The 25,748-nt window shown below is 46.9% G+C and overlaps 1 protein-coding gene and 1 non-coding gene across 8 annotated transcripts in view; both read right to left on the bottom strand.

Annotated features, from left to right (window-relative positions):
* Positions 1-1,129: 1,129 nt before the first annotated feature.
* The window catches only part of OSCP1 (organic solute carrier partner 1), a 34,689-nt gene continuing 10,070 nt past the window's right edge, over positions 1,130-25,748 (bottom strand). For 2 of the 7 annotated variants that reach the window (XM_055254593.2, XM_055254595.2), the window contains 10 exons: positions 24,500-24,654; positions 18,167-18,334; positions 17,547-17,627; positions 10,774-10,803; positions 8,137-8,240; positions 7,231-7,359; positions 6,005-6,074; positions 4,335-4,474; positions 2,218-2,281; positions 1,130-1,476 (listed from right to left, as the gene is read on the bottom strand). In XM_055254593.2, the coding sequence (XP_055110568.1) occupies positions 1,360-1,476; positions 2,218-2,281; positions 4,335-4,474; positions 6,005-6,074; positions 7,231-7,359; positions 8,137-8,240; positions 10,774-10,803; positions 17,547-17,627; positions 18,167-18,334; positions 24,500-24,654 (1,058 nt within the window). In that variant the 3' untranslated portion in view covers positions 1,130-1,359. Of the gene's footprint in view, positions 1,477-2,217; positions 2,282-4,334; positions 4,475-4,997; positions 5,053-6,004; positions 6,075-7,230; positions 7,360-8,136; positions 8,241-10,773; positions 10,804-13,716; positions 13,878-17,542; positions 17,628-18,166; positions 18,335-24,499; positions 24,655-25,748 lie in introns of those variants that run through there. The other 5 variants (XM_055254596.2, XM_055254594.2, XR_010117721.1 and 2 more) reach the window with 4 other exon arrangements.
* On the bottom strand, positions 1,668-1,796 carry LOC129469296 (small nucleolar RNA SNORA63). The gene has a single exon (XR_008652985.1). It is a non-coding gene; the product is annotated as a small nucleolar RNA SNORA63 (small nucleolar RNA).

The following is a 25,748-nucleotide window of genomic DNA, read 5'->3' as shown; positions in this document are numbered from 1 at the left end:
TAGGACTGAATGGGTCTGAACCTGCCAGTTACTCAGTCCCGGGAGGGAGCCTATGGCAGAGGGCTGCTGCGCCTTTCTGAAGCAGTAAGGGCAGCCCTGGCTGGAGACATTTTACATGGATTCCAGTGAGACCTGGCCTCCTGCTGCATCCTGCAAAGTCTGCTCCTGCCCAGGGAAGCGGCTCAGCTAGAATGCGGAAGGGAAAGGGGCATACCGCATGTGCCTCCCACGCACCCAATCTAGGATGCTGTTTGGTGACTCACGGTGACGCAGAGGATACCGATGTCACAGTGCATCCTGCTGGGTATCTTTTTTTTTTTTTTGAGACATAGCCTCGCTCTGTCGCCCAGGCTGGAGTGCAGTGGCACACGATCTAGGCTCACTGGAAGCTCTGCCTACCAGGTTCATGCTATTCTCCTGCCTCAGCCTCCAGAGTAGCTGAGACTACAGGCATCTGCCACCACACCCGGCTAATTTTTTTTGTATTTTTAGTAGGGACGGGGTTTCACCGTGTTAGCCAGGATGGTCTCCATCTTCTGATCTCGTGATCCACCCGCCTCAGCCTCCCAAAGTGCCGGGATTATAGGCGTGAGCCACCGCGCCCGGCCTATGCTGGGTGTCTTTAGAAGGCAAAGTACACTCAGGGGTAGAGGAAGATCCTGGGGGTAAGGAGTACATGTCATGCTGAAAAGAAGAAAATATTCTCTTGGTATACATGTCAGTATGGGATAAACTGACACCGCATGAATAGATAGACATGTGGGAAGTACAGATGCTGGCATGTCCTGCCTGGGGCCAGCTGAGTGTTCCCCGTCACAGCCTTGCTTACTCCTCCTCTGAGGTTACAGTTCCTAGTGAGCCATGGAGAAGAGGGTCTTTTACACTGAGCCCTCACTGTTTATGGCAACTGCCTTGAACAGTCATTGATTTCCAACTTGCCTACAGGCAGAATATATCCCAGAAAGCCGAGGATTTTGTTAATGTTTTTTGTAGATCCCCACAGGAAAGCTGAAATAGTAATCCTGAAAATGACAGTAGGGGTGACCCCTTACCCACTCTGGGGCTCAAACCTATGGCTCAGGAGGCTTTCAGTGGTTGCCACAGAATTAAGAATAAAATGGGAAAGGTCAAGTTTAAAAGTCAGAATATATTTCACTGAAAATATGTGTGTGTGTGTGCCTTCAAGAGTGCGTGCTCCCCAAGGAGACTCACACAGTTCCTTACAACATAAACAAGAACTAGACGTAATGGCTTCACTCAGTAGAAAACTAGCAGCATCATTCTGGGCCATGGGGCATTCCCCAGGGGTCACCATCCAGCAGCCTCTCCCTGGGGGCAGAGGACACCTGGGCAGAACAGCTATAACTCGTCCATCATGGCAAGCAAATCGTCCCCTTTGCTGCTGCTCGGCCTTGGCCGCTCCACGATCTCAAACTCCCCCATGATTCGAGCCAGCTCCTCGCTCCGTTGCTGGTCCTATGAGGGAAATGAGAGGTAAAAGGGCATGAAGAGGCTGTGCTGGCAGCCCGCCTCTTTGTGCACTAGGCACTTAGTTTTTTGTCCCACGACTGGTATGTTTCAGTTGCACACCTGTTTGTCAGAAAAGGGACTGTAGTTATAAGCTGATCAGAGAGAAGAGGGTCTATTTTTTTTTTTTCTTAATCAGCATGTATGTGACAAAGCATCCCTGGCTGCTACAGAATAGCAGATGGGTATAGTTAAGAAACAACTTTAATTTGAGCAGGGGGAATGACAATACAGCACTTAACAGCTATATTGTAGTCTGAATCCTGCTTGAAAAAGAGGGTCTCTGAAGTTCAACGTTATATAAGATGAGGAAGGGAGGAAGGGAGGCTGGGTATGGTGGCTCACCTTTGTAATCCCAGCACTTTGGGAGGCTGAGGCGGGCAGATCACTTGAGGTCAGGAGTTCAAGACCAGCCTGGCCAACTTGGTGAAACCCCATCTCTACTAAAAATACAAAAAAAAAAAAAAAAAAAAATTAGCTGGGCATAGTGGCGGGCACCTGTAATCCCAACTACTTGGCAGGCTGAGGCATGAAAATTGCTTAAACCTGGGAGGTGGAGGTTGCGGTGAGCTGAGATCGAGCCACTGCACTTCACCTGGGTGACAGAGTGAGACTCTGTCTCAAAAAAAAAAAAAAAAAAAAGATGAGGAAGGGAATAAGATTGGACCCTGTGTAATCCCCTGTACGTACCTGGGTGGCTTGTATGTTGATAACTTCATAGGATAACTCTTCTGGCCTGGTTAGCGCTGCTTGTCTAAATGAGATGGTGAAGAAAATGGGTGCAAGGTTAGGGTTCTGTCCCTGCCAGCATGGCAAACTGGCTCTTGATCAGTTGGCAACCTATTTTTTCTGCCTCATCTTCTGCCATTTCTCTTAAACTTTCTACCCCATCTCCCACCAATGTACCCTACGATCTAGAAAGTCAAGTTCTTTTATGTCTCTGTGACTTTGCACATTATAAGCCCTGCCAAGGATGTGTCTTTCCTTCCTCTGCCTGGCAGACTCCAAGACCTAGATCAAATGCCAGCTCCTTCAATCTGCCAGTGCAGTCAGTCACTGTCCTCAATTAGCGCATTCATGACACGGCACTGAAATAACTTATATCTGTACATGTTCACTCTCCCACTAAGCTGAGGGCTTCCTGAGGACAGGCTCTAGGTCTTACACTCCATCTTTGCATCCCCAGGACTTTACATAGTACCTGTCACACAGAAGTAAACAAAAGAAGTTATTAATAGTTCAATGAAAGGTGACACTTCCGCCAAACACTTGGTTTTGAGGAGGATCATGTGAGACAATGCATGCAAAAGTGCTCTGTAAACTGTAAAGCACCATAAGTCACCGTGGGTGATTTACTCTTGCTGTTGGTTTTGGGTGATACTGTCTAGTACAGGGAAATCAAGCTCCAACCTCACTCTGGTTTCTTAACACACTGTCTTAATCTGGTCATCCTGGCTTCTAACACTGCTTATACATCTGTGCTCTGATAAGTAAAACATTATAACTCTTTTTTTGTTTTCTTTATTATCATTTTTTAGAGACAGGATGTTGCTCTCTCTCCTAGGCTGGAATGCAGTGGCACGACCACAGCTTGCTTAACCTTAAACTCCTGGGCTCAAGCAATCCTTCTGCCTCAACCTCCTGGGTAGCTGGGACTACAGGTGCGCACCATCACACCATCTCTCTTTTTTTTCCTTTTTTTTTTTTTTTGAGACAGAGTCTCGCTCTGTCACCCAGGCTGGAGTGCAGTGGCGCAATCTCGGCTCACTGCAAGCTCCACCTCCCAGGTTCACGCCATTCTCCTGCCTCAGCCTCTCCGAGTAGCTGGGACTACAGGCGCCCGCCACCACGCCCGGCTAATTTTTTTTTGTATTTTTAGTAGAGACGGGGTTTCACCGTGGTCTCGATCTCCTGACCTCATGATCCGCCCGCCTCGGCCTCCCAAAGTTCTGGGATTACAAGCGTGAGCCACCGCGCCCGGCCTTTTTTTTCCTTTTTTTTTGAGACAGAGTCTCGCTGTGTCTCCCAGACTGGAGTGCAATAGCGCGGTCTTGGCTCACTGCAACCTCTGCCTCCCGGGTTCAAGTGATTTTCCTGCCTCAGCCTCCCGAATAGCTGGGACTACAGGCGCGTGTCACCACACCCAGCTAATTTTTTTTTTTTTTTTTTTTTTTTTTTTTTGAGACGGAGTCTCGCCCTGTCGCCCAGGCTGGAGTGCAGTGGCGCGATCTCGGCTCACTGCAAGCTCCGCCTCCTGGGTTCACGCCATTCTCCTGCCTCAGCCTCTCCAAGTAGCTGGGACTACAGGCGCCTGCCACCACGCCCGGCTAATTTTTTTTGTATTTTTAGTAGAGACGGGGTTTCACCGTGGTCTCGATCTCCTGACCTCGTGATCCGCCCGCCTCGGCCTCCCAAAGTGCTGGGATTACAAGCGTGAGCCACTGCGCCCGGCCACCCAGCTAATTTTTTGTATTTTTTTTTTTTTTTAGTAGAGACGGGGTTTCACCATGTTAGCCAAGATGGTCTCGACCTCCTGACCTTGTGATCCGCCTGCCTTGGCCTCCCAAAGTGCAGTGACTACAGGCATAAGCCACCGCTCCCGGCCCCATCTCTTTTTTTGAATGACTCCAGAAGTTTCAGGCCATTTCATCCTGGTGGGCTATTTAACTAGGTTATTAAATTTGTTGGTATTTTATTTGTGATATTTACACAAATATTTATAAGTGCTACTGGTTTGTAATAGTCATTCTGTGTTCTTGTCACGCTTAGGATTTTTATGTCTTTAATGAAACAGGTTTAAAACATACTCCTCTTCTTCATCGGTGGTAAAGAGATTCAACCGGAATCCGGGCTCAGGGCCACTGGGTTTCTTAATCTCCATCCCTCCCATCAGCCTGGCCAAAAAATTCAGCTCTTCTTTAGCAAGAGGGTTTGGAGCAATGCTTTCCTGCAGAAACAGTTGCATGATTTTTAGCCACATGAAGGCAATCACATTTCCTGCTAAAACCTCAGAGACACAGGTAGGTATTATAAAATAAGGTGAAACAATTGCTATTTAAATTATTTCTGGGTCCAAATGAAGCATAGACAGCAGGCTTAACCAAAAGAAAAACAATCACATCAGAAGCAGAGGGAATGTAGCAACTTTGCAAACCAGAGATTTTCATACTGTCCGCAAGAGTGGAAGCCCCAGGGATCCACACTTCTCCTCTCACTACCTTCCTCCTTGAAGGTGAAGTGTATGGCTTCCTTTCCTGTCCATCAGGTTCCCTCAGCATTTACAAGTCGCCTCAGTCCCGTCTCCTTCCAGAGGCGCTGCCACACTGCCCTCAGGTGGTGACGGCCAGGAACACATCCTCGAGTCCATTCCCCACTCTCACAGTCCTCACCCTGCCTCATCCTGCACCCCTCTTTTCCTTCCAGCCTGGCCTCCCCTGTTCTGCCTCTGCCCTCATGCCACCACCAGTTACCTAAATGCAGTTTTCGTCTCATTTCTCCCTGGCTTGAAACAAACCCCTCTGCCTCCTGTCGAAAGAACAAAGCCCAAATAGTTTTTATGCCCCTTCCTGGTCAGGCCCCAGTGTCCCTGTCCAGGCGAGTCTCTGCCAGCAAGCCTCCATGATGCTGTGATCCATTACGTAAGCCTCGTGGGAGACACTGCCACCCTCCTCCCGGGAACACTCTTGCCCCTCTGTCACCTTGGTCCGTGTGCCCATTTCTCCCTCTCTGCTGTTTCATAGTTTACCTACTCTAGAGCCCCACTTCAATACTGAAATGCCTTCTTGATCCCTGTGATCCCTGTCCACTGGACAGACATGAATTCCTCTGGCACAGCACTTTGTTCAGGATCCCCAGCCAGCCCTTCCTCCACCTCATTTGAGTTGTTTCTTTCGCCATCTTTCCCAGGGTACCACAGGCCTCTTCAGGATGGGACCACATCTATATCAGCTTCGTGTCCCTGGGTCCCCAGCCCATAGAAGTAGTTTAATAAATGTTTGCTGAATAATTTAATATTGTGTGATCTCTCCTACAGCTAGCTGGGAGCTAGTTCAGTGAAAACTTGTAAGGATGGAATTCAGAGAAACTAAAACCCCCCACTCTGACTTAGCTACCACAGTGCTATAGAGGGAAACATTAAAAAGAAATGTTTTGATGATCAGAATACACACGAGTGCTGATGTCAGCAATCATGGACCTAATGGCACTGGTACTATGCTACTGCATATGTCCTGGTGTGTGGTTCCTCTTAATTATGGTGGCTGAGCCTAAAATTACCTAATTAGTGAGATCACTGGAAGTCTCCATGAAAAGCTACAATTAAAACCTGTGTACTCATAAGGCGGAATGGAGAAGACTGCACACAACAGGGGAAGTGTTGGCTAGATCCGAAATCTAAAGCATTCTCACCTCTCTCTTTATGTAGACCTCTGTATCTAGAGAGAAGCTGTGAGGGTAGGCAAGGAAGGCAGCAGCTCACCTGGGTCCGTAAGGCTAAGTTCTTTGATGATCCAGACATATGGGTTTCCACAGGCCGATTCACGCTGTACCTGGTGTGTCAACAGAAAATGGTGACATTATCCAGCCCCTTTCCATGGACTTCCCTCTAACTCGTAAGCATAGTTGGTAGCTTTTATTCTGAGACATTAAATAACATCCAGAAAGGTGTTGTGGGTACAGAATGCAACTGAGTGCGTGTTAACCACTCACATTTCACTTCTTCCTAAAGAAAAACACCTGGGGAGGCTGGGTGGCAATGCCTCCTCTTGTGAAGAGTAACACGCATCACTGAAAAGACATGCAGATTTACAGAACGGTTAAGTCTTTCTGGATTTCCACTGCAACACAGATTTTGGCTAGTTCTCTTTTTTTTTTTTTTTGAGATGGAGTCTTGCTCTGTCGCCCAGGCTGGAGTGCAGTGGCGCGATCTCGGCTCACTGCAAGCTCTGCCTCCCAGGTTCACGCCATTCTCCTGCCTCAGCCTCCTGAGTAGCTGGGACTATAGGCGCCCGCCACCACGCCCAGCTATTTTTTTTGTATTTTTAGTAGAGATGGGATTTCACCATGTTAGCCAAGATGGTCTCGATCTCCTGACCTCATGATCCTCCCGCCTCGGCCTCCCAAAGTGCTGGGATTACACGCGTGAGCCACCGCGCCCGGCCATGGCTAGTTCTCTTGCATGGCTATTGAACATCATGTATCTTTTCATTCTGTCAAGTTGCCTTATGTTTGGCGTTCCTGGGTGCCCTTTGAAACGTCAGGCCTCTGTATGCAGTGTACCTAAGGGGAAATTACTCCTATTGTCGGCAGGGATTTTCATAGCAGAAGTCTGGCTGTTTTTCTTTTTTCTTTTTTTTTTTTTTTTTTTTTTGAGACGGAGTCTGGCTCTGTCGCCCAGGCTGGAGTGCAGTGGCGCGCTCTCGGCTCACTGCAAGCTCCGCCTCCCGGGTTCACGCCATTTTCCTGCCTCAGTCTCTCCGAGTAGCTGGGACTACAGGCGCCCGCCACCACGCCCGGCTAATTTTTTGTATTTTTTTAGTAGAGACGGGGTTTCACCGTGGTCTCGATCTCCTGACCTCGTGATCCATCCACCTCGGCCTCCCAAAGTGCTGGGATTACAAGCGTGAGCCACCGCGCCCGGCCCTTTTTTTTTAAATGAAGTGACCTCCCTCGGACTTGAATTCACTCAGAGAAGAATGTGCTTACATGTTAGTTCCCAGTTTCAGGACTCGGTCTCCATAAAGTTCAAAAGAACCTTCTTTGGGTGCAGGGACATAGTTTCCACCATGCTTGAATTCTGTCCTCTTCACTTCTTCACCTTTGTTGTTGAACATTCTACAATACAAAGTATGACATGATGGAATGTTCTCCAAGCTTAGGTAGTCCTGGAGGCTTCTTTATTCTTTGTACTACAGAACATAAAAGGAATACATGCTCTCCTTCAAGATAAAGGTGCTGATTGTAATAATAATAATAATAATTATACAATAATAATATTTATTGAGCATATGTATGTGCCAATTGCTTTGTAAGCACATTAGAGCACTATTGTCTTTTTTTTTTTTTTTTTTGAGACGGAGTCTCGCCCTGTCGCCCAGGCTGGAGTGCAGTGGCGCAATCTCGGCTCACTGCAAGCTCCGCCTCCTGGGTTCACGCCATTCTCCTGCCTCAGCCTCTCCAAGTAGCTGGGACTACAGGCGCCCGCCACCACGCCCGGCTAATTTTTTGTATTTTTAGTAGAGACGGGGTTTCACCGTGTTAGCCAGGATGGTCTCGATCTCCTGACCTCGTGATCCGCCCGCCTCGGCCTCCCAAAGTGCTGGGATTACAGGCTTGAGCCACCGCGCCCGGCCCTATTGTCTTATTCATCCACACGGTAACCATTTAACAGATGAGGAAATTAGTCCTGGGGAACTGGGTAACTTGCCTCAAGTCCCTCTACTAAGCGACAAGGTGGGGATTAGAACCTGACTTTTTCAATAGCTGTTTTACTGAAGAAAGAGAAGGGCTAGGCAGACTGGGAGTGGCTCGGCAGTGCGGCATTCCGTGTGTGGCCCACGTGCTGATTTCCTAGCACCCCAAACATAGCTCTGATCATTGTTGGGAATTCACCTGATGAGTCCTGGAACTTCAGTTCCCCAGGGAACAGGCCCGGACACCGGCAACACAAAGCGACCGTTATTATTCTGAACTTTGTCCTTTAGAAACATGGATACCTGGAAAAAAATACATTTATTGTCATTTTTCTTGGTATATTTTCATAGACATCAATATTCTGAGGGTGGAAAGTGCGTAATGGTTTGGGAACATGACCTATAAGTTTATAACAATAAGAAGGGAGAGGCCGGGTGCAGTGGATCACGCCTGTAATCCCAGCTCTTTGAGAAGCTGAGGCGGGTGGATCATGAGGTCAGGAGATCAAGACCATCCTGGCTAACACGGTGAAATCCTGTCTCTACTAAACATACAAAAAATTAGCCGGGCGTGGCGGTGGGCGCCTGTAGTCCCAGCTACTCAGGAGGCTGAGGCAGGAGAATCGCTTGAACCTAGAAGGCAGTGGTTGCAGTGAGCCAAGATCGTGCCATTGCACTCCAGTCTGGGCAACAGAGCAAGACTCAGCAAGACTCCATCTCAAAAAAAAAAAAAAAAAAAAAAAAAGGAGAAAAAAATTACACTTGCAGAGTTAACTGTATTTTAACAACAGAACTATTTTTTTTTTTGAGACAGGGACTCACTTTGTCACCCAGGCTGGAGTGCAGTGGCACGATCTTGCCTCACTGCCACCTCAGCCCCACCAGCTCACGCGATTCTCCTGTCATAGCCCCCCAAGTAGCTGGGACCACAGGTATGAGACACTGTGCCCAGCTAATTTTTATATTTTTTTGTAGAGATGGGGTTTCGCCATGTTGGCCAGGCTCAAAATCCTAAGCCCAAGTGATCTGCCTGCCTCGGCCTCCCAAAGTGCTGGGATCACAGGCATGAGCCACCGTGCTCGGCTACAAACAGAACTACTTTCGAGCAGCACAGCAAACTTTCCAGGTGAGTCTTATTACCCCCATTTTAAAGACGAGAAAGCTGAAGTAGAGAGTGAAGTGACTTGCCCAAAGAGAGCAGTAAGAGGCAGGGCCAGAATTCAAAACCAAAGGTGACTCCAAATTCCGCCCGTATTCCTTGGTTCCCTGCCTACTTTCCATGCAGCTGCAGACCTTGAGCTGTAAGAACCTCACATGGCCACTTTCTACATGAGGCAGCTCAGAGGTTAAGACGCCTCAAGGTCAGCCGGCTGGTAAGGGGCAGAGCTGAGGATTCAAACTCCTGTGATTCTGACTTTGGAGCCCGAGCCTTAACCACATGCTAGACTAGAAAGAAGGATGGGGCTGGGGCAGGGGGATCCAGCTGGCATTTAAGTTTGAGGGTCTGTTAGGTGACTGAAAACACATTACACTTATTCCTTCTCCTAGGTTCGTGTACTCTGTATAGAGGTTTCGGTCACTCACAGATTAAATCTCATAAAGATTGTAGCAGTTAATCAGTTTTACTGGGTCTTGGCTTCCTTATCTGTACAATAAGAGATGAGCTTGAAGATCTCTTCAACGCTAATATTCTATAAGGTTATATTAGTAATATAATCAAGAATAAGATGGCCGGGCACAGTGGCTCACGCCTGTAATCCCAGCACTTTGGGAGGCTGAGACGGGAGGATCACGAGGTCAGGAGATCGAGACCATCCTGGCTAACACGGTGAAACCCCGTCCCTACTAAAAATAAAAAATATTAGCTGGGCGTGGTGGCGAGCGCCTATAGTCCCAGCTACTCGGGAGGCTGAGGCCGGAGAATGGCGTGAACCCAGGAGGCGGAGCTTGCAGTGAGCCGAGATAGTGCCACTGCATTCCAGCCTGGGCGACAGAGCGAGAATCAGTCTCAGAAAAAAAAAAAAAAAAAAAAGGAATAAGCATCTTAGGCTGGGTGTGGTGGCTCACGCCTGTAATCCTAGCACTTTAGGAGGCTAAGGCAGGTGGATCACCTGAGGTCAGGAGTTTGAGACAGCCTGGCCAACACGGTGAAACCCTGTGTTTACTAAAAATAAAAAAATTACAGGGTGTGGTGGCTCATGCCTGTAATCCCAGCTACTCACGAGGACAAGGCACGAGAATCGCTTGAACCCCAGAGGTGGAGGTTGCAGTGAGCCGAGATCATGCCACTGTACTCCAGCCTGGGCAACAGAGCAAGACTCTGTCTCAAAAAAAAAAAAAAAAAAAGGAAAGAATAAGCATTTGTTGTGTGCAAGGCAGTGAAAATGCAAAGCGATAAGAATGTCTGAGCTGGCAGCTTGGCATACTGATGTTAGACTCTGTAGGCTTAAATACTGGACGGGCCACTTCTGGGTTTTTGGGAAATTACACAACCTTTCTGTGCATTAGTTTTCCCTTTGGTAACCTGGGGGTAATAATAATAATAGATAACTCGGTGGGTTACTGTGACAACTAAATCAGACAATGTATAAAAAGTAAAGCCGGCTGGGTGCGGTGGCTCACGCCAGTAATCCCAGCACTTTGGGAGGCCGAGGCGGGCAGATCATGAGGTCAGGGGTTCAAGACCAGCCTGGTCAACATGGTGAAACCCTGTCTCTACTAAAAATACAAAAAATTAGCTGGGTGTGGTGGCGTGTGCCTGTAATCTGGCTACTCGGGAGGCTGAGGCAGGAGAATCGCTTGAACCCAGGAGGTGGAGGTTGTGTTAAGCTGAGACCTTGTCACTGCATTCCAGCCTGGGCAACATCTGGAAAAAAAAAAAAAAAAAAAAGCAAAGGCTGACACATAGACTATGTGCTCAATAAATGGTAGCCAATACTCATTATTACAAGTCTATTTGGACACAGGACGCAAGCATAAAATGGGGAAAAATAACACTTTAAAGCAGGACATGCTACATAGCAGGTGCATAGAAGCTTGCTGAGGAGAACGACTGCTGGCATGCCGGGAGTCTGGGGGGAGGCAGGCGTGACTGTGGGTCTGGAGCTGAGCCTGGAGGAAGAAGGTAGGTGGAGAGACACTTCAGAGATGGAGATGAGCAGGTATGAGTCACGTTTTCAGGGGAACGTGTAAACTGGTTTGGTCAGAGGGTTTGCTGGATGACGTTTAAGACATTTTTAACCTCAAGATTCTGTGACCAAGGGATGTGAGTACAGGAAAGGAGAAAGAAAATTTAGAGGGAGAATGGGGAATATTTATATGTGCTAGAACCTCTGTTAGCTTAATCTTATGAGGTTGACTATGGCATGGTAGATCTGAAATGTACAAATTTAGGTCATGTGTGTGCCTGTGTTTGGCCTGAGACTCTGCCAGTGGCTGGAGAGGACTGTTAAGTCTGTCTGCTTGCTCAGCCCCTCTGCTGGCCTTTTCTTCTCCCTCCACCCTTTCCTTTCCCAGGTGATCTCGTGTCCTCCCATACTCCAGGGCTCACCTCTGAGCTCATGGCTCCCAGATCTCAAGGTTCCACTCCAGCTCCTTCCCTGGCACCTGACCCATCCATCCCATTGCCTGTCACACATTTCCATCTACGGGTTCCCTAGGATGTACCTCAAATTCCCCCTGCTCAGAACAGGGTCCATCTTTGTCTCTTCCTCAACCCTTCCCATGTCTATTCAGTTGCCAAGCCTTTCCTCTCCACCCCAGCTATTGCTCCCCACGCAGGCCTTCACTGTTTTCTGCCTGCCCCACTGCAGAAGCCTCCTGTCTGGTCTCTCTGCCTTCTTTCTTGCCTGCTGTTTTTTTTTATTTTAATTTTTTAAGGCAGCACCTTGCTCTGTAGTGCAGTGGTGCGATCTCGGCTCACTGCAACCTCTGCCTCCTGGGTTCAAGTGATTCTCCTGCCTCAGTCTCCTGAATAGCCGGGACTACAGGCACGTGCCACCAGGCCCAGCTAATTTTTGTATTCTTTTTTTTTTTTTTTTTTTTTTTTTTTTTTTTTTTTTTTGAGACGGAGTCTCGCTCTGTTGCCCAGGCTGGAGTGCAGTGGCGCGATCTCGGCTCACTGCAAGCTCCGGCTCCCGGGTTCACGCCATTCTCCTGCCTCAGCCTCCCGAGTAGCTGGGACTACAGGCGCCCGCCAACACACCCGGCTAATTTTTTGTATTTTTAGTAGAGACGGGGTTTCACCGTGTTAGCCAGGATGGTCTCGATCTCCTGACCTCGTGATCCGCCCGCCTCGGCCTCCCAAAGTGCTGGGATTACAGGCTTGAGCCACCGCGCCCGGCCCTCCAATTTTTGTATTCTTAGTAGAGACAGGGTTTCACCGTGTTGGCCAGACTGGTCTCGAACTCCTGACCTCAGGCAATCCACCTGCCTCAGCCTCCCAAAGTGCTGGGATTACAGGTGTGTGCTATGGTGCCTGGCCTCTTTTTTTTTTTTTTTGAGACGGAGTCTTGCTTTGTCGCCCAGGCTAGAGTACAGTGGCATGATCTCGGCTCACTGCAACCTTTGCTTCCTGGGTTCAAGCGATTCTCCTGCCTCAGCTTCCCGAGCAGCTGGGATTACAGGCGCCCGCCACCGCGCCTGGCTAATTTTTGTATTTTTTAGTAGAGACAGGGTTTCACCATCTTGGCCAGGCTGGTCTCGAACTCCTGACCTCATGATCCACCCACCTCGGCCTCCCAAAGTGTTGTGATTACAGGCTTGAGCGATGGCGCCCGGCCTTTTTTTTTTTTTTGACACAGAGTCTTGCTCTGTTGCATAGACTGGAGTACAGTGAACATGATCATAGCTTACTGCAGCCTTGAAATCCTAGGCTCAAGGAATCCTCCGGCCTTGGCCTCCCAAAGTGCTTGGATTACAGGTATGAGCCATCATGCCTGGTGGCAGAATATTATCACGCCCAGCTAATTTTTGTATTTTTAGTAGAGACAGGGTTTCACCATGTTGGCCAGGATGGTCTCGATCTCTTGACCTTGTGATCCGCCCGCCTTAGCCTCCCAAAGTGCTGGGATTACAGGCGTGAGCCACTGCACCCAGCTGAAAGCCTTTTCATTATAATGAATGTTATCTTGTCGGAACTGGGAAATCAATATGGCTGTTTATGTTACTACCAATCCATAAAATAATACCCAAATATGCAGCTCTGATAACAATATGATACAGAATTTTTAATATTTCAAAATTGTTATTTTAAATTTAATGAAAAACTTAATCTTATTTGTACTTTCATATTTTTTATTTTAATCAATGACAGAGATCTTAATTTATATTGATGTTATTATTGCTTTATCCATAGCAAATACAATTCCTCATGAGAGTTAAAAATAAGGCCGGGCGCTGTGGCTCACGCCTATAATCCCAGCACTTTGGGAGGCCGAGGCGGGTGGATTGCCTGAGGTCAGGAGTTTGAGACCAGTCTGGCCAACACGGTGAAACCCCATCTCTACTAAAAATACAAAAAAATTAGCTGGAAGTGGCGGTGTGCACCTGTAATCCCAGCTACTCGGGAGGCTGAGGCAGGGGAATTGCTTGAACCAGGGAGGTGGAGGTCGCAGTGAGCCGAGATGGTACCACTGCACTCCAGCCTGGGCGACAGAGCCAGACTGCGTCTCAAAAAAAAAAAAAAAAAAGAAAAATTTGGCATCAGAATTGAAATCTGTTTATCTTCCTTTGTCCATGGAAGGGAAATACAATAAGGCACTAAATACATTGCATTTCTTCCCCTTTTTCAAATTTTATTTTGCCCAGGTACAAAACTCAAAGGTCTCAAAAGGGTATACATAATGGAAAGTCAGTCTCCTTCTCCTCTCCTCCATATAGTTCCCCACTCCTGGAAGGCAACACTGTGAACAGTTTCTTGCATATGCTTCCAGAAGCACTCTCTGTGTATGTACAAACAAATACATATATGTTACATATGCTGTTTCAGTTAATCCTCCCAACAAAATTAGGTATTATAATTTTCATTTTTCAGATGAAGAAACTAAGACTTAAGAGAAGTTATTTGCCCAAGGTCATGAAGCTAGTCCTATAGTTGGGATTCATTTTCTTAATTAAAAATTTTTTTATTTTGGCTGGGCATGGTGGCTCATGCCTGTAATCCCAGCACTTTGGGAGGCTGAGGCAGGCGGATCACCTGAGGTCAGGAATTTGAGACCAGCCTGGCTAACATAGTGAAACCCCATCTCTACTAAAAATACAAAAATTAGCCTGGCTTGGTGGCAGGCACCTGTAATCTCAGCTGTTTGGGAGGCTGAGGCAGGAGAATTGCTTGAACCCAGGAGGTGGAGGTTGCAGTAAGCCAAGATTGTGCCACTGCATTCCAGACAGAGTGAGACTCTGTCTCAAAAACAAAACATTTTATTTTAAGGACAGAGTCTCACTATGTTGCCCAGGATGGTCTTGAACTCCTGGGCTCAAGTGATCCTCCTGCCTCAATATCCCAAGTAGTTCAGACTACAGGCACTCGCCACTGTGCCCAGCTCTGGAGTTGAGATTCAAAGAGAAAGGTGAAGCTGGGCACAGTGGCTCACACTTGTAATCCCCGCACTTTGAGAGGCCAAGGCAGGCAGATTGCTTGAGCTCAGGAGTTCAAGACCAACCTGGGCAACAAAGCAAGATTCTGTCTCTACAAAAAATACGAAAAATTAGCCAGGCGTGGTGGCAAGCTCCTGTAGTCCCAGTTACTCGAGAGGCTGAGGTGGAAGGCCACTTGAGCCCAGGAGATCGAGGCTGCAGTGAGCCATGATTGTGCCACCATACTCCAATCTGGGCAACAAAATGAGAACCTGTCTCAAAAAAAAAAAAAAAAAGAGAGAGAAACATGTCTGGTTCCAGAGCCTGGCCTTGTTCTACCATATCATACCTCTTTCCCACACCAGTTGGTTACATCGTGGCAAGAAACAAAGCCCTGTCCAAGAGAGACAGATTCAAAATTCAGAAGCTCCGAATTTTTTTTTTTTTTTTTTTTGAGACATGGTCTTGCTCTGACACCTGGTCTAAATCATGGATCCATCATGGCTCACTGCAGCCGTCCTCCCATTTCAGCCTCCTAACTGGGACTATAGGCATGTGCCACCATGCCTGGCTAATTTTTGTTTTTGTAGAGACGGGGTTTTACCATGTTACCCAGGCTTCAGAAATGTGTTTTTATTTTTATTTATTTATTTATTTATTTATATATATATATATATATATATTTTTTTTTTTTTTTTTTTTTTTTTTGAGACGGAGTCTTGCTCTGTCACCCAGGCTGGAGTGCAGTGGCGCGATCTCAGCTCACTGCAAGCTCCGCCTCCCGGGTTCACGCCATTCTCCTGCCTCAGCCTCTCCGAGTAGCTGGGACTACAGGCGCCCGCCACCACGCCCGGCTAATTTTTTGTATTTTTAGTAGAGACAGGGTTTCTCCATGGTCTCGATCTCCTGACCTCGTGATCCGCCCGCCTTGGCCTCCCAAAGTGCTGGGATTACAAGCGTGAGCCACCGCGCCCGGCCTATTTATTTATATTTTTGAGACAGGGTCTCAGCCCAGGCTGGAGCACAGTAGCATGATTTTTTTTTTTTTTTTTTTTTGAGATAGAGTCTTGCTCTGTCGCCCAGGCTAGAGTGCAGTGGCACTAACTCGGCTCACTGCAACCTCTGCCTCCCAGGTTCAAGCGATTCTCCTGCCTTAGTCCCCCGAGTAGCTGGGATTAAAGGCACTTGGCTAATTTTTGTATTTTTAGTAGAGACGGGGTTTCACCATGTTGGCCAGGCTGGTCTGAAACTCCTGACCACGTGATCCACCCGCCTCGGCCTCCCAAAGTGCTGGGATTACAGGCGTGAGCCACTGCGCCCAGCCTAGTAGCATGATCTTGGCTCACTGCAGCCTTGACCTCCTGGGCTCAAGTGATCCTCCCACTTCAGCCTCCCAAATATCTGGGAATACAGACACGCACCACTGTGCCCAGTTAATTTTGTATTTTTGGTAGAAATGGGGTTTGTCATGTTGCCCAGGCTGGTCTCAAACTTCTGGGCTCAAGTGATCCATCCACCTTGGCCTCCCAAAGTGCTAGGATTACAGGCATGAGCCACTGTGCCTGGCTAGAAAATGTGTTTTTAAAAGTTAGGATGTAGAATTGCCTGGCCATGTAGGCATGGCAGGAGGAGAGGGACCCAGTTGGGAAGCATAGCCCACAAGAGTATGAGGGCCTGAGCCAGGATGGTGGCAACAGGGATGGAGAGGAAGGTGTGCCAGGGCATGGTGGCTCACACCTGTAATCCTAGCACTTTGAGAGGCTGAGGGAGGCGGGTCACTCGAGCCCAAGAGTTAGAGACCAGCCCGGGAAACGTAGTAAGACACTGTCTCAGAAACAAGGAAAAGAGGGTGTAGATATTGACAAGGCCGACTCTATTTTTGTTTGTTTGTTTGTTTTTGAGACGGAGTCTCACTCTGTCGCCCAAGCTGGAGTGCAGTGGTGCGATCCCGGCTCACTGTAACCTCCGCCTCCTGGGTTCAAGCAATTCTCCTGCCTCAGCCTCCTGGGTTGAGTAGCTGGGACTACAGGTGCTTGCCACCATGCCCGGCTCATTTTTGTATTTTTAGTAGAGATGGGGTTTTACCATGTTGGCCAGGCTGGTCTCGAACTCCTGACCTCAGGTGATCTGCCCACCTTGTCCTCCCAATGTGCTGGGATTACAGGCATGAGCCACTGCGCCCGGCTGACTCTATGGGTCTTAGAAGCAATTGGATGAAGATCAGGGAAGGGGAATCAAAGGTGACATTCTGGTTCTGAGTCAAGTGAGTAGGAGAATGGTGGTGGTGCCCTCAAAAGAAATGAGAAAGTCAGGGCAGCACCTGAACTGTGGAGATTAGTTTAGCTACAGACATCAAGTTGTAGGCACTGGTGGGCATCCTGGTGGGAAGTTTCAGCAAGTGGTGGAGATGTGAGTCTGGAGGGCAGGGGTGGGGCCAGGGTAGAGTAGAGGTTAGACTCAGGAGTCATAGGCAGAGGAGTTGGTAGACAAAAGGGTGAGGAAGGAGATGCCTAATTAGCAGGAGGTGGGTAGAGACAGGACGAAGGTTTGGAGACAGATGGCGGGAGAGGAAGGAGTAAAAGGCATTGAGATGGGAGAGGGAAGGGAAGGGAAGCCCAGAATGGTACAGAGCCATGAAAGACCTGGAAAGGTGAGAGTTCCATGGAGTAGGGGCAGCCTCCCGACAGTGTCAGATACTGGAGAGGTCAAGGAGGATAAAGCTCAAGAAAAGGTTTTGCAGTTGAGATCAGGCTGGTGACTTGAAAGCATATCTCCTCTGGAGAAGTAACAGAAGAAACTATATTTCCAAGAAACTCACAAGGTAATCAAAAAAGAATGGCAGCATCACTGTCTTCCTTGGTCCATTTAAAAACTGCTGAGATGTATTATCAATATCTTTATCATTAGAGAGGCAAACCCTGAGGACATCACTAACTGGGCAAAGTCTCCGTCCTTGTCTGCCCTCATGACTACCAGGGTTGTTTCCCTGGTACAGCAGCTCCTGAGTGTTCCCGGGGCTGCCCATTGACTTACTCGGATGTGCAGGTCTTGGAAGAAGATGAGGAGTGTCTGCCGGATCAGCTGGAACTCCCCTGCAGAGAGACCACCATATATCTGCCAAAGGCAAGCAGAAAGCAGCACTTCACTTTCCAAGCGGAATGAGTAGTATGCACAGGCAGGGCAGATGGGTGCTCAGGGACAGGAGCCAGACAGGTAAGGAGAGGACTGGGCTGCTGGGCAGGAGGGGCAGCAGGGAGACCAGCAGTGCTCCCTCTCCATGGTGACAAAGCCTGTTAGCCCACACCTGAGCAGGGGTGCACTTCCTCTCTCCCATTCTCCACAGACCTGGAGAGCCTGTTCCCCAAGATTTAGCAGAACATCCACCACCAAATCCCTTTCAGAGAAGTGAGGAGAAAATGGCTATGCTCTGTATATTGCTTTTCCAATTGTGAAGCATCAGTAAGAGGACATAAGATGATGATCCCTATTATATTACCAAAATGGACACGGATTGCTTTTCAGAATGTTCTGGGAGAGTGGCAGGCTTTGCCATTCCTCATCCTGTTCTCTCTGTCATAGAATCTACCTATTCTTAACAGAGGGATGAGAAAAAGTGCTGGGGCTGAGAGGCGAGACACTGACGGCACTCTTACTTCTGTCAGCTGCCGGAAAGTCTCGTCCACTTGCTGCAGGATGGTTGGGGAGTCTCGGATGAATCCCTTGATGGTATCCAAATGATTGAAAGTGACCAGCAGCACATCCTTGGGTCGGGGACACAGCAATACTTGATATTTGAAAGCCATGGTCATCAGGTCATAGAGCTGCCAACCCACACACAAGCAAAAGAAATGGGATCATATCAAAATCAGGTGTGAAAATCTCCAAACAGTGATTCAGTCAAGCATTTACTGAAAACCAACTCTGGGCTTGCCATACAGCTCGGGGGACCATATCACTATCACTCAAACCAAGACACTTCTCAGAGTCAAAATGGGTGCTTTTCATAATTAAGCCAGGAAAACAGGAGTAAGCCAGCACATTCCCGGGCAAACCAGGATTTCTGGTCACCTGATGTGTATTGTTAATGGGATATGTCTGAAATAATATTGGCAGCAGCGGAGTCCCAAAGTGAGCACTGGATCTGGAGAAAGAAAATGCAAATTTAAGTACTCCTTTCCTCCTAACTTATTGTATAACCTTGGCCAAGTTTCTTAACCTCTTTGGGCCTGAGTTTTCTCATCTGTAAAAAAATACTCTCTAATTTCCAATTGCAGAGGTTCTGAGAGCAATAAATGAGGCAATATGTGTGCAAGTGGCAAGTATAGAGTTCTACAACTTTATAAGAATCATTTTAAATGATGAACTATGTGGATATCAACAAGCCATCTCCACATAGGTGTGGTATGACCATACATGAAAGATCAGAAGGGAGGAACTGGTGGGGACCAAAGTGGTGAAGGCAGGCTTTGTGGCACAAGTGGCCTTACATAGCCCTCCAGGCAGCTGCAGGATTTAAATTGGCTGAGGGCAGAGGAAAGGCATTCCAGTTGAGGGAAACAGTACATGTGAGGGCCTGGAGGCAGCAATGAGTATGTTATTTTTCTGGGAGAAAGAGGAGAATGGCCTGAGGACAGTTTGCGTTGGGGATGGCAGGTAATAAAGTTGGGTAAGTATGGCAAATAAAGATGGCAACAGTAGAAACTGGGGACTGCAAGAATGGGGAGGGAGGGAGGGAGGGGTCAAGGGTTGAAAAACTAACTATTGGGTACTATGCTGACTACCTGACTGGTGGGCTCAATTGTACCCCAGACCTCAGGATCACGCAATATACCCATGTAACAAACCTGTGCATGTACCTCCTGAATATAAAATAAAAGCTGAATTATTAAAAATAGAATAAAGTTTTTGGGGAGATACGCAATACAATTTAGACTAGATGTAGTAGAAGTTAGGGGGTTAAAGTTTTCTGAGCTGACATGATCCAAGTGGTGACTGAATGAGATCTGGCAATGATGAGCTGTGACAGAAGGGAGAGACTAGTTAGGGGGAGTAGCTAGCACCTGGTTCCTCAAAAGATTACAATAAATATCTACTGATGGCATGAATGAAAGAAATGTTGTTGCAGCAATCCAGACTGAAGGCCTGGAAAAAAGACAGTGGGGACGGAGAAGCCAGGGAAAGGAAGATCATGCGATATTTAGAAGGAAAAGCTGTCAGTGGGTGGTGACTGCCTAGATTTGGGGGATGATGATCAGGGTCGTCCAGAAGGACTGCAGCCTTTTCAGCCTAGTGCGGGTGGGGAGAGATGATGCTATTGATGGAGGAAAGGACGTCTGAGGGATGTGGGAGCAGAGGAGCCAGGAGAGAAGATGGACAGTTAACTTAAGGACATGTCTGGGGCAGGATTGAAATGATAAACAACTACCATCTGAGTGTTGTTCCAAGCACGTGTATATATATTACCTCATTCGATCCCATTTATTCTTCACAAGAACTCTATGAGGTAGGTATTAGCCCAGTTTAATAATGAGGAAACTTGCCTAATTTCACATTGCTGGTAAGTGCACAATGATATTTGACCTCAAGACTATCAGATTCTAAGGCACTTGCCAGGACCCTGCTACACAATCCCATTTCTCCTACCTGCAGCCAAACATTTCCACTTAGAAGGTGGCATACAACCAGAATAGCTGGCCAGGTGCAGTGGCTCACGCCTGTCATCCCAGCACTTTGGGAGGCCGAGGCGGGTGGATCACCTGAGGTCAGGAGTTCGAGACCAGCCTGGCCAACATGGTGAAACCCCATCTCTACTAAAAATACAAAAATTAGCTGGGTGTGGTGGTGCGTGCCTGTAATCCCAGCTACTCGGGGGGCTGAGACAGGAGAATGGCTTGAACCTGGGAGGCAGAGGTTGCAGTGAGCCGAGTTAGTGCCACTGCACTCTAGCCTGAGTGACAGAGTGAGACTCTGTCTCAAAAAAAAAAAAAAAAAAAAAAAAATTAAAACAAGCCCCAGAAAACAGGAATAGCCTGGTGTGTGTGCGTGGGGGTTGGGAAAGTACAATACTGCAGATACAGATTTGAGACTCTGCCATCATTGTCAAACACTAAGTGCTCGTATATAGGAAACCATGCTAGAAATAAAGAATAAAAACAGGCATAAGACGAAGGAATGCCAGTTCCGAGTAATTCAGTAAATTGGGTCTCACAGCTAGTAACTGGTAGAGCTAAGGCTTAAACTCAGTTTTTTTGTTCTAAGTTCTGTGTCTTTCCTCTATGGAAATTTAAACTTCCTCTTCTTTTCTTTTCTTTTTTTCTCTTTTTTTTTTTTTTGGCAGGGGGGTCTCACTCTGTTACCCAGGCTGGAGTACAGTGGCGTGAACACAGCTCACTGAAGCCTCAACCTCTCCTGCTCAAGCTATCCTCCTGTCTCAGCCTCCTGAGTAGCTGGGACTACAGTTGTGTGCCACTGTGCCCAGCTAGTTCTTCTAATTTTTAGTAGAGATGAGGTCTCACTATGGTTTTTTTTAATATGTTAAAAAATATTAGAGATGGGTTTTTGCTATGTTGCCCAGGCTGGTCTTAAACTCCCAGGCTCAAGTGATTCTTCCACCTGGGCCTCTCAAAGTGCTGGGATTACAGGTATGAGCTACTGTGCTCAGTCTCTAAACTTTTTTAAAGGCAGAGAGAGAAGAGCAAGCAGAACTGAAAATATAATTAATATTTATTGAACAGCTATATGCCAGGCCTAGGTATGATTCTCACTTAATTCTAATAATTGATGAAGTAGCATTTATTATCCTCATTTTACAGATAAGAAAATGAAGCCTCAGAGAGTTAAAGTAACTTTTTTTTGTTTTGTTTTGAGACAGAGTTTTGCTCTTTTTGCTCGGGCTGGAGTGCAATGGTGCGACCTTGGCTCACTGCAACCTCTGCCTCCCGGGTTCAAGCAATTCTCCTGCCTCAGCCTCCCAAGTAGCTGGGATTACAGGCGCCTGCCACCATGCCCGGCTAATTTTTTGTATTTTTAGTAGAGACGGGGTTTCACCATGTTGGCCAAGATGGTCTCGATCTCTTGACCTTGTGATCTGCCTGCCTTGGCCTCCCAAAGTCCTGGAATTACAGGCATGAGCCACCGCGCCTGGCCGAGTTAAAGTAACTTTCCCAAAGGTAAGTGGCAAGAGGTAAGAGGGCACAGTTAAAGGCAGTCTGTCTCCCTGAGTCTTCTAAGTACCAGTAATAAGTGAGTGCTGACTCCGCAAATCTAACTCCCACCATCAGTCATCATGATTTTTAAAATTTTTATTTCTCTCTCTCTATTTTTTTTTTTTTTTTTTTTTGAGACGGAGTCTTGCTCTGTGCCCCAGGCTGGAGTGCAGTGGCGTGATCTCGGCTCACTGCAAGCTCTGCCTCCCAGGTTCACGCCATTCTCCTGCCTCAGCCTCCCGAGTAGCTGGGACTACAGGCGCCCGCCACCACACCAGGCTAATTTTTTTTATTTTTTTTTATTTTTAGTAGAGACGGGATTTCACCATGTTAGTCAGGATGGTCTTGATCTCTTGACCTCGTGATCCACCTGCCTCAGCCTCCCAAAGTGCTGGGATTACAGGCGTGAGCCACCGCACCCAGCTCTCTCTCTCTATTTTTTTAGAGACAGGGTCTTGCTATGTTGCCAAGCCTGGTCTTGAACTCCTGGGCTCAAGCGATCCTCCTGCCTTGGCCTCCCAAAGTGCTGGGATTACAGGCATACGCCATTACACCTGGCCTTTTAAAATTTTTTTGTAGAGATTTGGTCTTGCTGTGTTGCCCAAGCTGGTGTTGAACTCCTGGCCTCAATCCCAAAGCACTGATATTAGAGCTGCAAGACACTGTGCCTGGTAGTCCTCTTTCACATGGTGGGGGAAGTTGTAAAGGAATTATTATTATATTTTACATTAACTAAAGACCAAACTTTAAAGATTTCATTAGTTTCCCTGACATCCTATTTCTGTTCTGAAATCCCATCCAGGACACCACATTCTATTCCGCTGTCCTTGGGCTCCTCTTGGCTGTGACAGTTTCTCTGACTCTCCTTGACTTTGGTGACCTTGACAGTTTTGAATACCGGTCAGGTATTTTGTAAGCATGACCAACAAACAGTATTTGTGTGATGTTTTTCTTATGGTCAGCCTGGGGTTTGGAGTTTCAGGGAGGAAGACCACAGAGGTGAAGTTCCGTTTTCATCATATCATGTCAGGGTACATACTGGCAACATGACTCATCACTGTTGATGTTACCTTGACCATCCGGTTGGGGTAGTTTATCAAGTTTCTCTGCTGTAAAGCTAATTATTTCTTCCCTCCTTTCCCTACTGTACTCTTTGAAGTGCAGCCCCCACCTAGGGAGGAGGAGTTACACTCTCCCTCCCTGAAGACAGAGTGTCTATATAAATCATTTGGAATTCTTCTAAACGGACTTGTCTGTCCTCTGCCATTTATTTATGTGGAATTATTATTATTATTATTATCATTATTATTCAGAGGTAGATATATTCTTAAAGGAATTATTATTTAAAAAATCACAGCATCCCAATACTTAGTTTCCCAAAGAAACAGATAAGTTCACATTATGAGTAAAGACTGTTTTTGAACTTGCTCTAAAAAATATCTGGTTTCTACATTGCAGAGCTGAGATTTGTGAAGAATGAAGCAGAATTAAAGTTTTAGGGTTGAGTGCTTTTTAAAATTTTTTTATTTATTTTACTTATTTATTTTTGAGATGAAGTCCTATTCTGTTGCCCAGGCTGGGGTGTAGTGGTGTGATCTCATATCACTGCAACCTCCGCCTCCCGGGTTCAAGTGATTCTCCTGCCTCAGCCTCCTGAGTAGCTGGGATTACAGGTGCGTGCCACCACACCCAGCTAATTTTTGTAATTTTAGTAGAGATGGGGTTTCACCATGTTGGCCAGACTGGTTTCACCATGTTGGCCAGACTGAATCACATCAAGTGATTCGCCTGTCTCGGCCTCCCAAAGTGCTAGGATTACAGGGGTGAACCACCATGCTCAGTCAGGGTTGAGTGCTTTTATTGTGTTAAGGCATGTATTCCTGGGGTTCATAAATATGGGCATGAAAGCCAGCACTCTTGTCTGGGTGCACTGGCCCACATCTGTAATCCTAGCACTTTGGGAGACTGAGGCAGGAGGATTGCTTGAGCCCGGGAGTTCGAGACCAGCCTCGGCAACAAAGTGAGACCCCATTTCTACAAAAATTTAAAAATTAGCCAGTGTGGCCAGGCGCAGTGGCTCACGCCTGTAATCCCAGCACTTTGGGAGGCCAAGGCGGGTGGATCACCTGAGGTTGGGAGTTTGCAACCAGCCTGACCAACATGGAGGAAACCTGTCTCTACTAAAAATACAGAATTAGCTGGGCTTGGTGGCGCATGCCTGTAATCCCAGCTACTTGAGAGGCTGAGGCAGGAGAATCGCTTGAACCCGGGAGGCAGAGGTTGTGGTGAGCCGAGATCACGCCATTGCACTCCAGCCTGGGCAACAAGAGCGAAACTCCATCTGAAAAAAAAAGAAAAAAAAAAATTAGCCAGTGTGATGGCATGTGCTTACAGTCCCAGCTACTTGGAAGTCTGAGGCAGGAGAATCGCTTGAGCTTGGGAGATCAAGGCCGCAATGAGCTATGATTGTACCACTGCACTCCAGCCTGGACAACAGAGTGAGACCCCATCTCAAAAACAAAAAAACACCCAAAACAAATCAAACAAATAAAACCCAGCACTCTCTTTGGGCAGGTGGAATGACATAAACAATAGAGGGGTTGTTGTGGATCATTTCTGAGGTCTTTCCCACTCTGAAACTCAACAACTACTAGTATTTACACATGCCTGTTTCTTGCAAGGAACCATTGCATACATCATCTCATGTGACTCCAGTCTATGATCATCCACAAAAGGTACAAAAAAATGCAACCAAGATGACAAAGGCAGCTGTCTGCTCACCTTATCCATGCTGGCCTGGTTCAGTTTCATAATGGAGGCATGAGCCAGGCGCTCATAGACAGTCCTCAGGGCCTTCTTGGAGTAGAGCTCTTGAGGCTTGAACAATTCCTCCATAAACTTTCTATTGAACATGGTGGAGATGATGTCATTCAGAACTGCAGAGACAAGAGAGAACACAGCTGAGCAAAGTACTGAAGCAAGCCTATCCTGAAATGCTCTGTGTGTACAGGTACAGGAGCTGAGCGTGTACAGTACAGAATTGGGATGCTGTATGCTTGGTGAGATCAGCTCCCTGAGGGGACCACACAGGTGTCCCGGTAGAAAGCAGGGCTCTGAGAGCACTTTATGACACCATTTCAGGGCAGACATAAATGAAGACAAGGCACTAATGTGTTGTGCTTCAGAGATTATAAACTCCTTATATAAATATTATCTCACTTGATGATAAGGGGAATATTTCTTCTTTCTTTAAAAAAGATTACTGGCTGGGTGTGGTGGCTCACGCCTATAATCCCAGTGCTTTGGGAGGCCAAGGCTGGAGGATCACTTGAGGCCAGGAGTTTGAGACCAGCCTGGACAACATAGTTAGACCCTGTCTCTACAAAAAATTGAAAGCAATTAGCTGGGTGTGGTGGCGGGCCTGGAAGCTGAGGCAGGAGGATCACTTGAGCCCAGGAATTCAATGCTGCAGTGAGTTCTGATTGTGCCACTGTACTCCAGCCTAGGCAACAGAAGAAGATCCTGTCTAAAAAAATAAAATAAAATAAAAATAAAAATTCCTATAATTTTTAAAAGCAAATCTAAACATTTTTACTTAAAATTAAATATTATAAAAATTGGACCAACAATGTTAATTGACTCTTAATAACACCTCCTGAAAATAGACAAGTCTACCCATTGGTTAGAGATTAAAACACTTGTAATGTTGCTACAAGACATGTACTTTGAATAGCACCATTTTTGAATGCCTTAATTCCACATTTGATCTATAATCTTGATATTACAGTGTAGTGCTACATCTCACACTGCTGTTCAAATGGAAGATTTCCCTCTGGTGAGAAAGAAGTGTACAAACCAAAGTGTCTATAGTTTTAGGTCTTCATTCATCTAGATATGTTGCACTACTGAATGAAATATCACTAGTTAAGGGCCAGGAAAACCCTCAAGTATGAGAAATAGGAAGAAATATGGTTGAACATAGATTATCCTTAATTAAACCAGTTATCCTGGCCTAAATGTGAGCATATGT

Source organism: Symphalangus syndactylus, chromosome 12 (genome assembly GCF_028878055.3).
Source record: "Symphalangus syndactylus isolate Jambi chromosome 12, NHGRI_mSymSyn1-v2.1_pri, whole genome shotgun sequence".
NCBI classification, from domain to species: domain Eukaryota; kingdom Metazoa; phylum Chordata; class Mammalia; order Primates; family Hylobatidae; genus Symphalangus; species Symphalangus syndactylus.
This window is presented reverse-complemented; position numbering and strand designations above follow the sequence as displayed.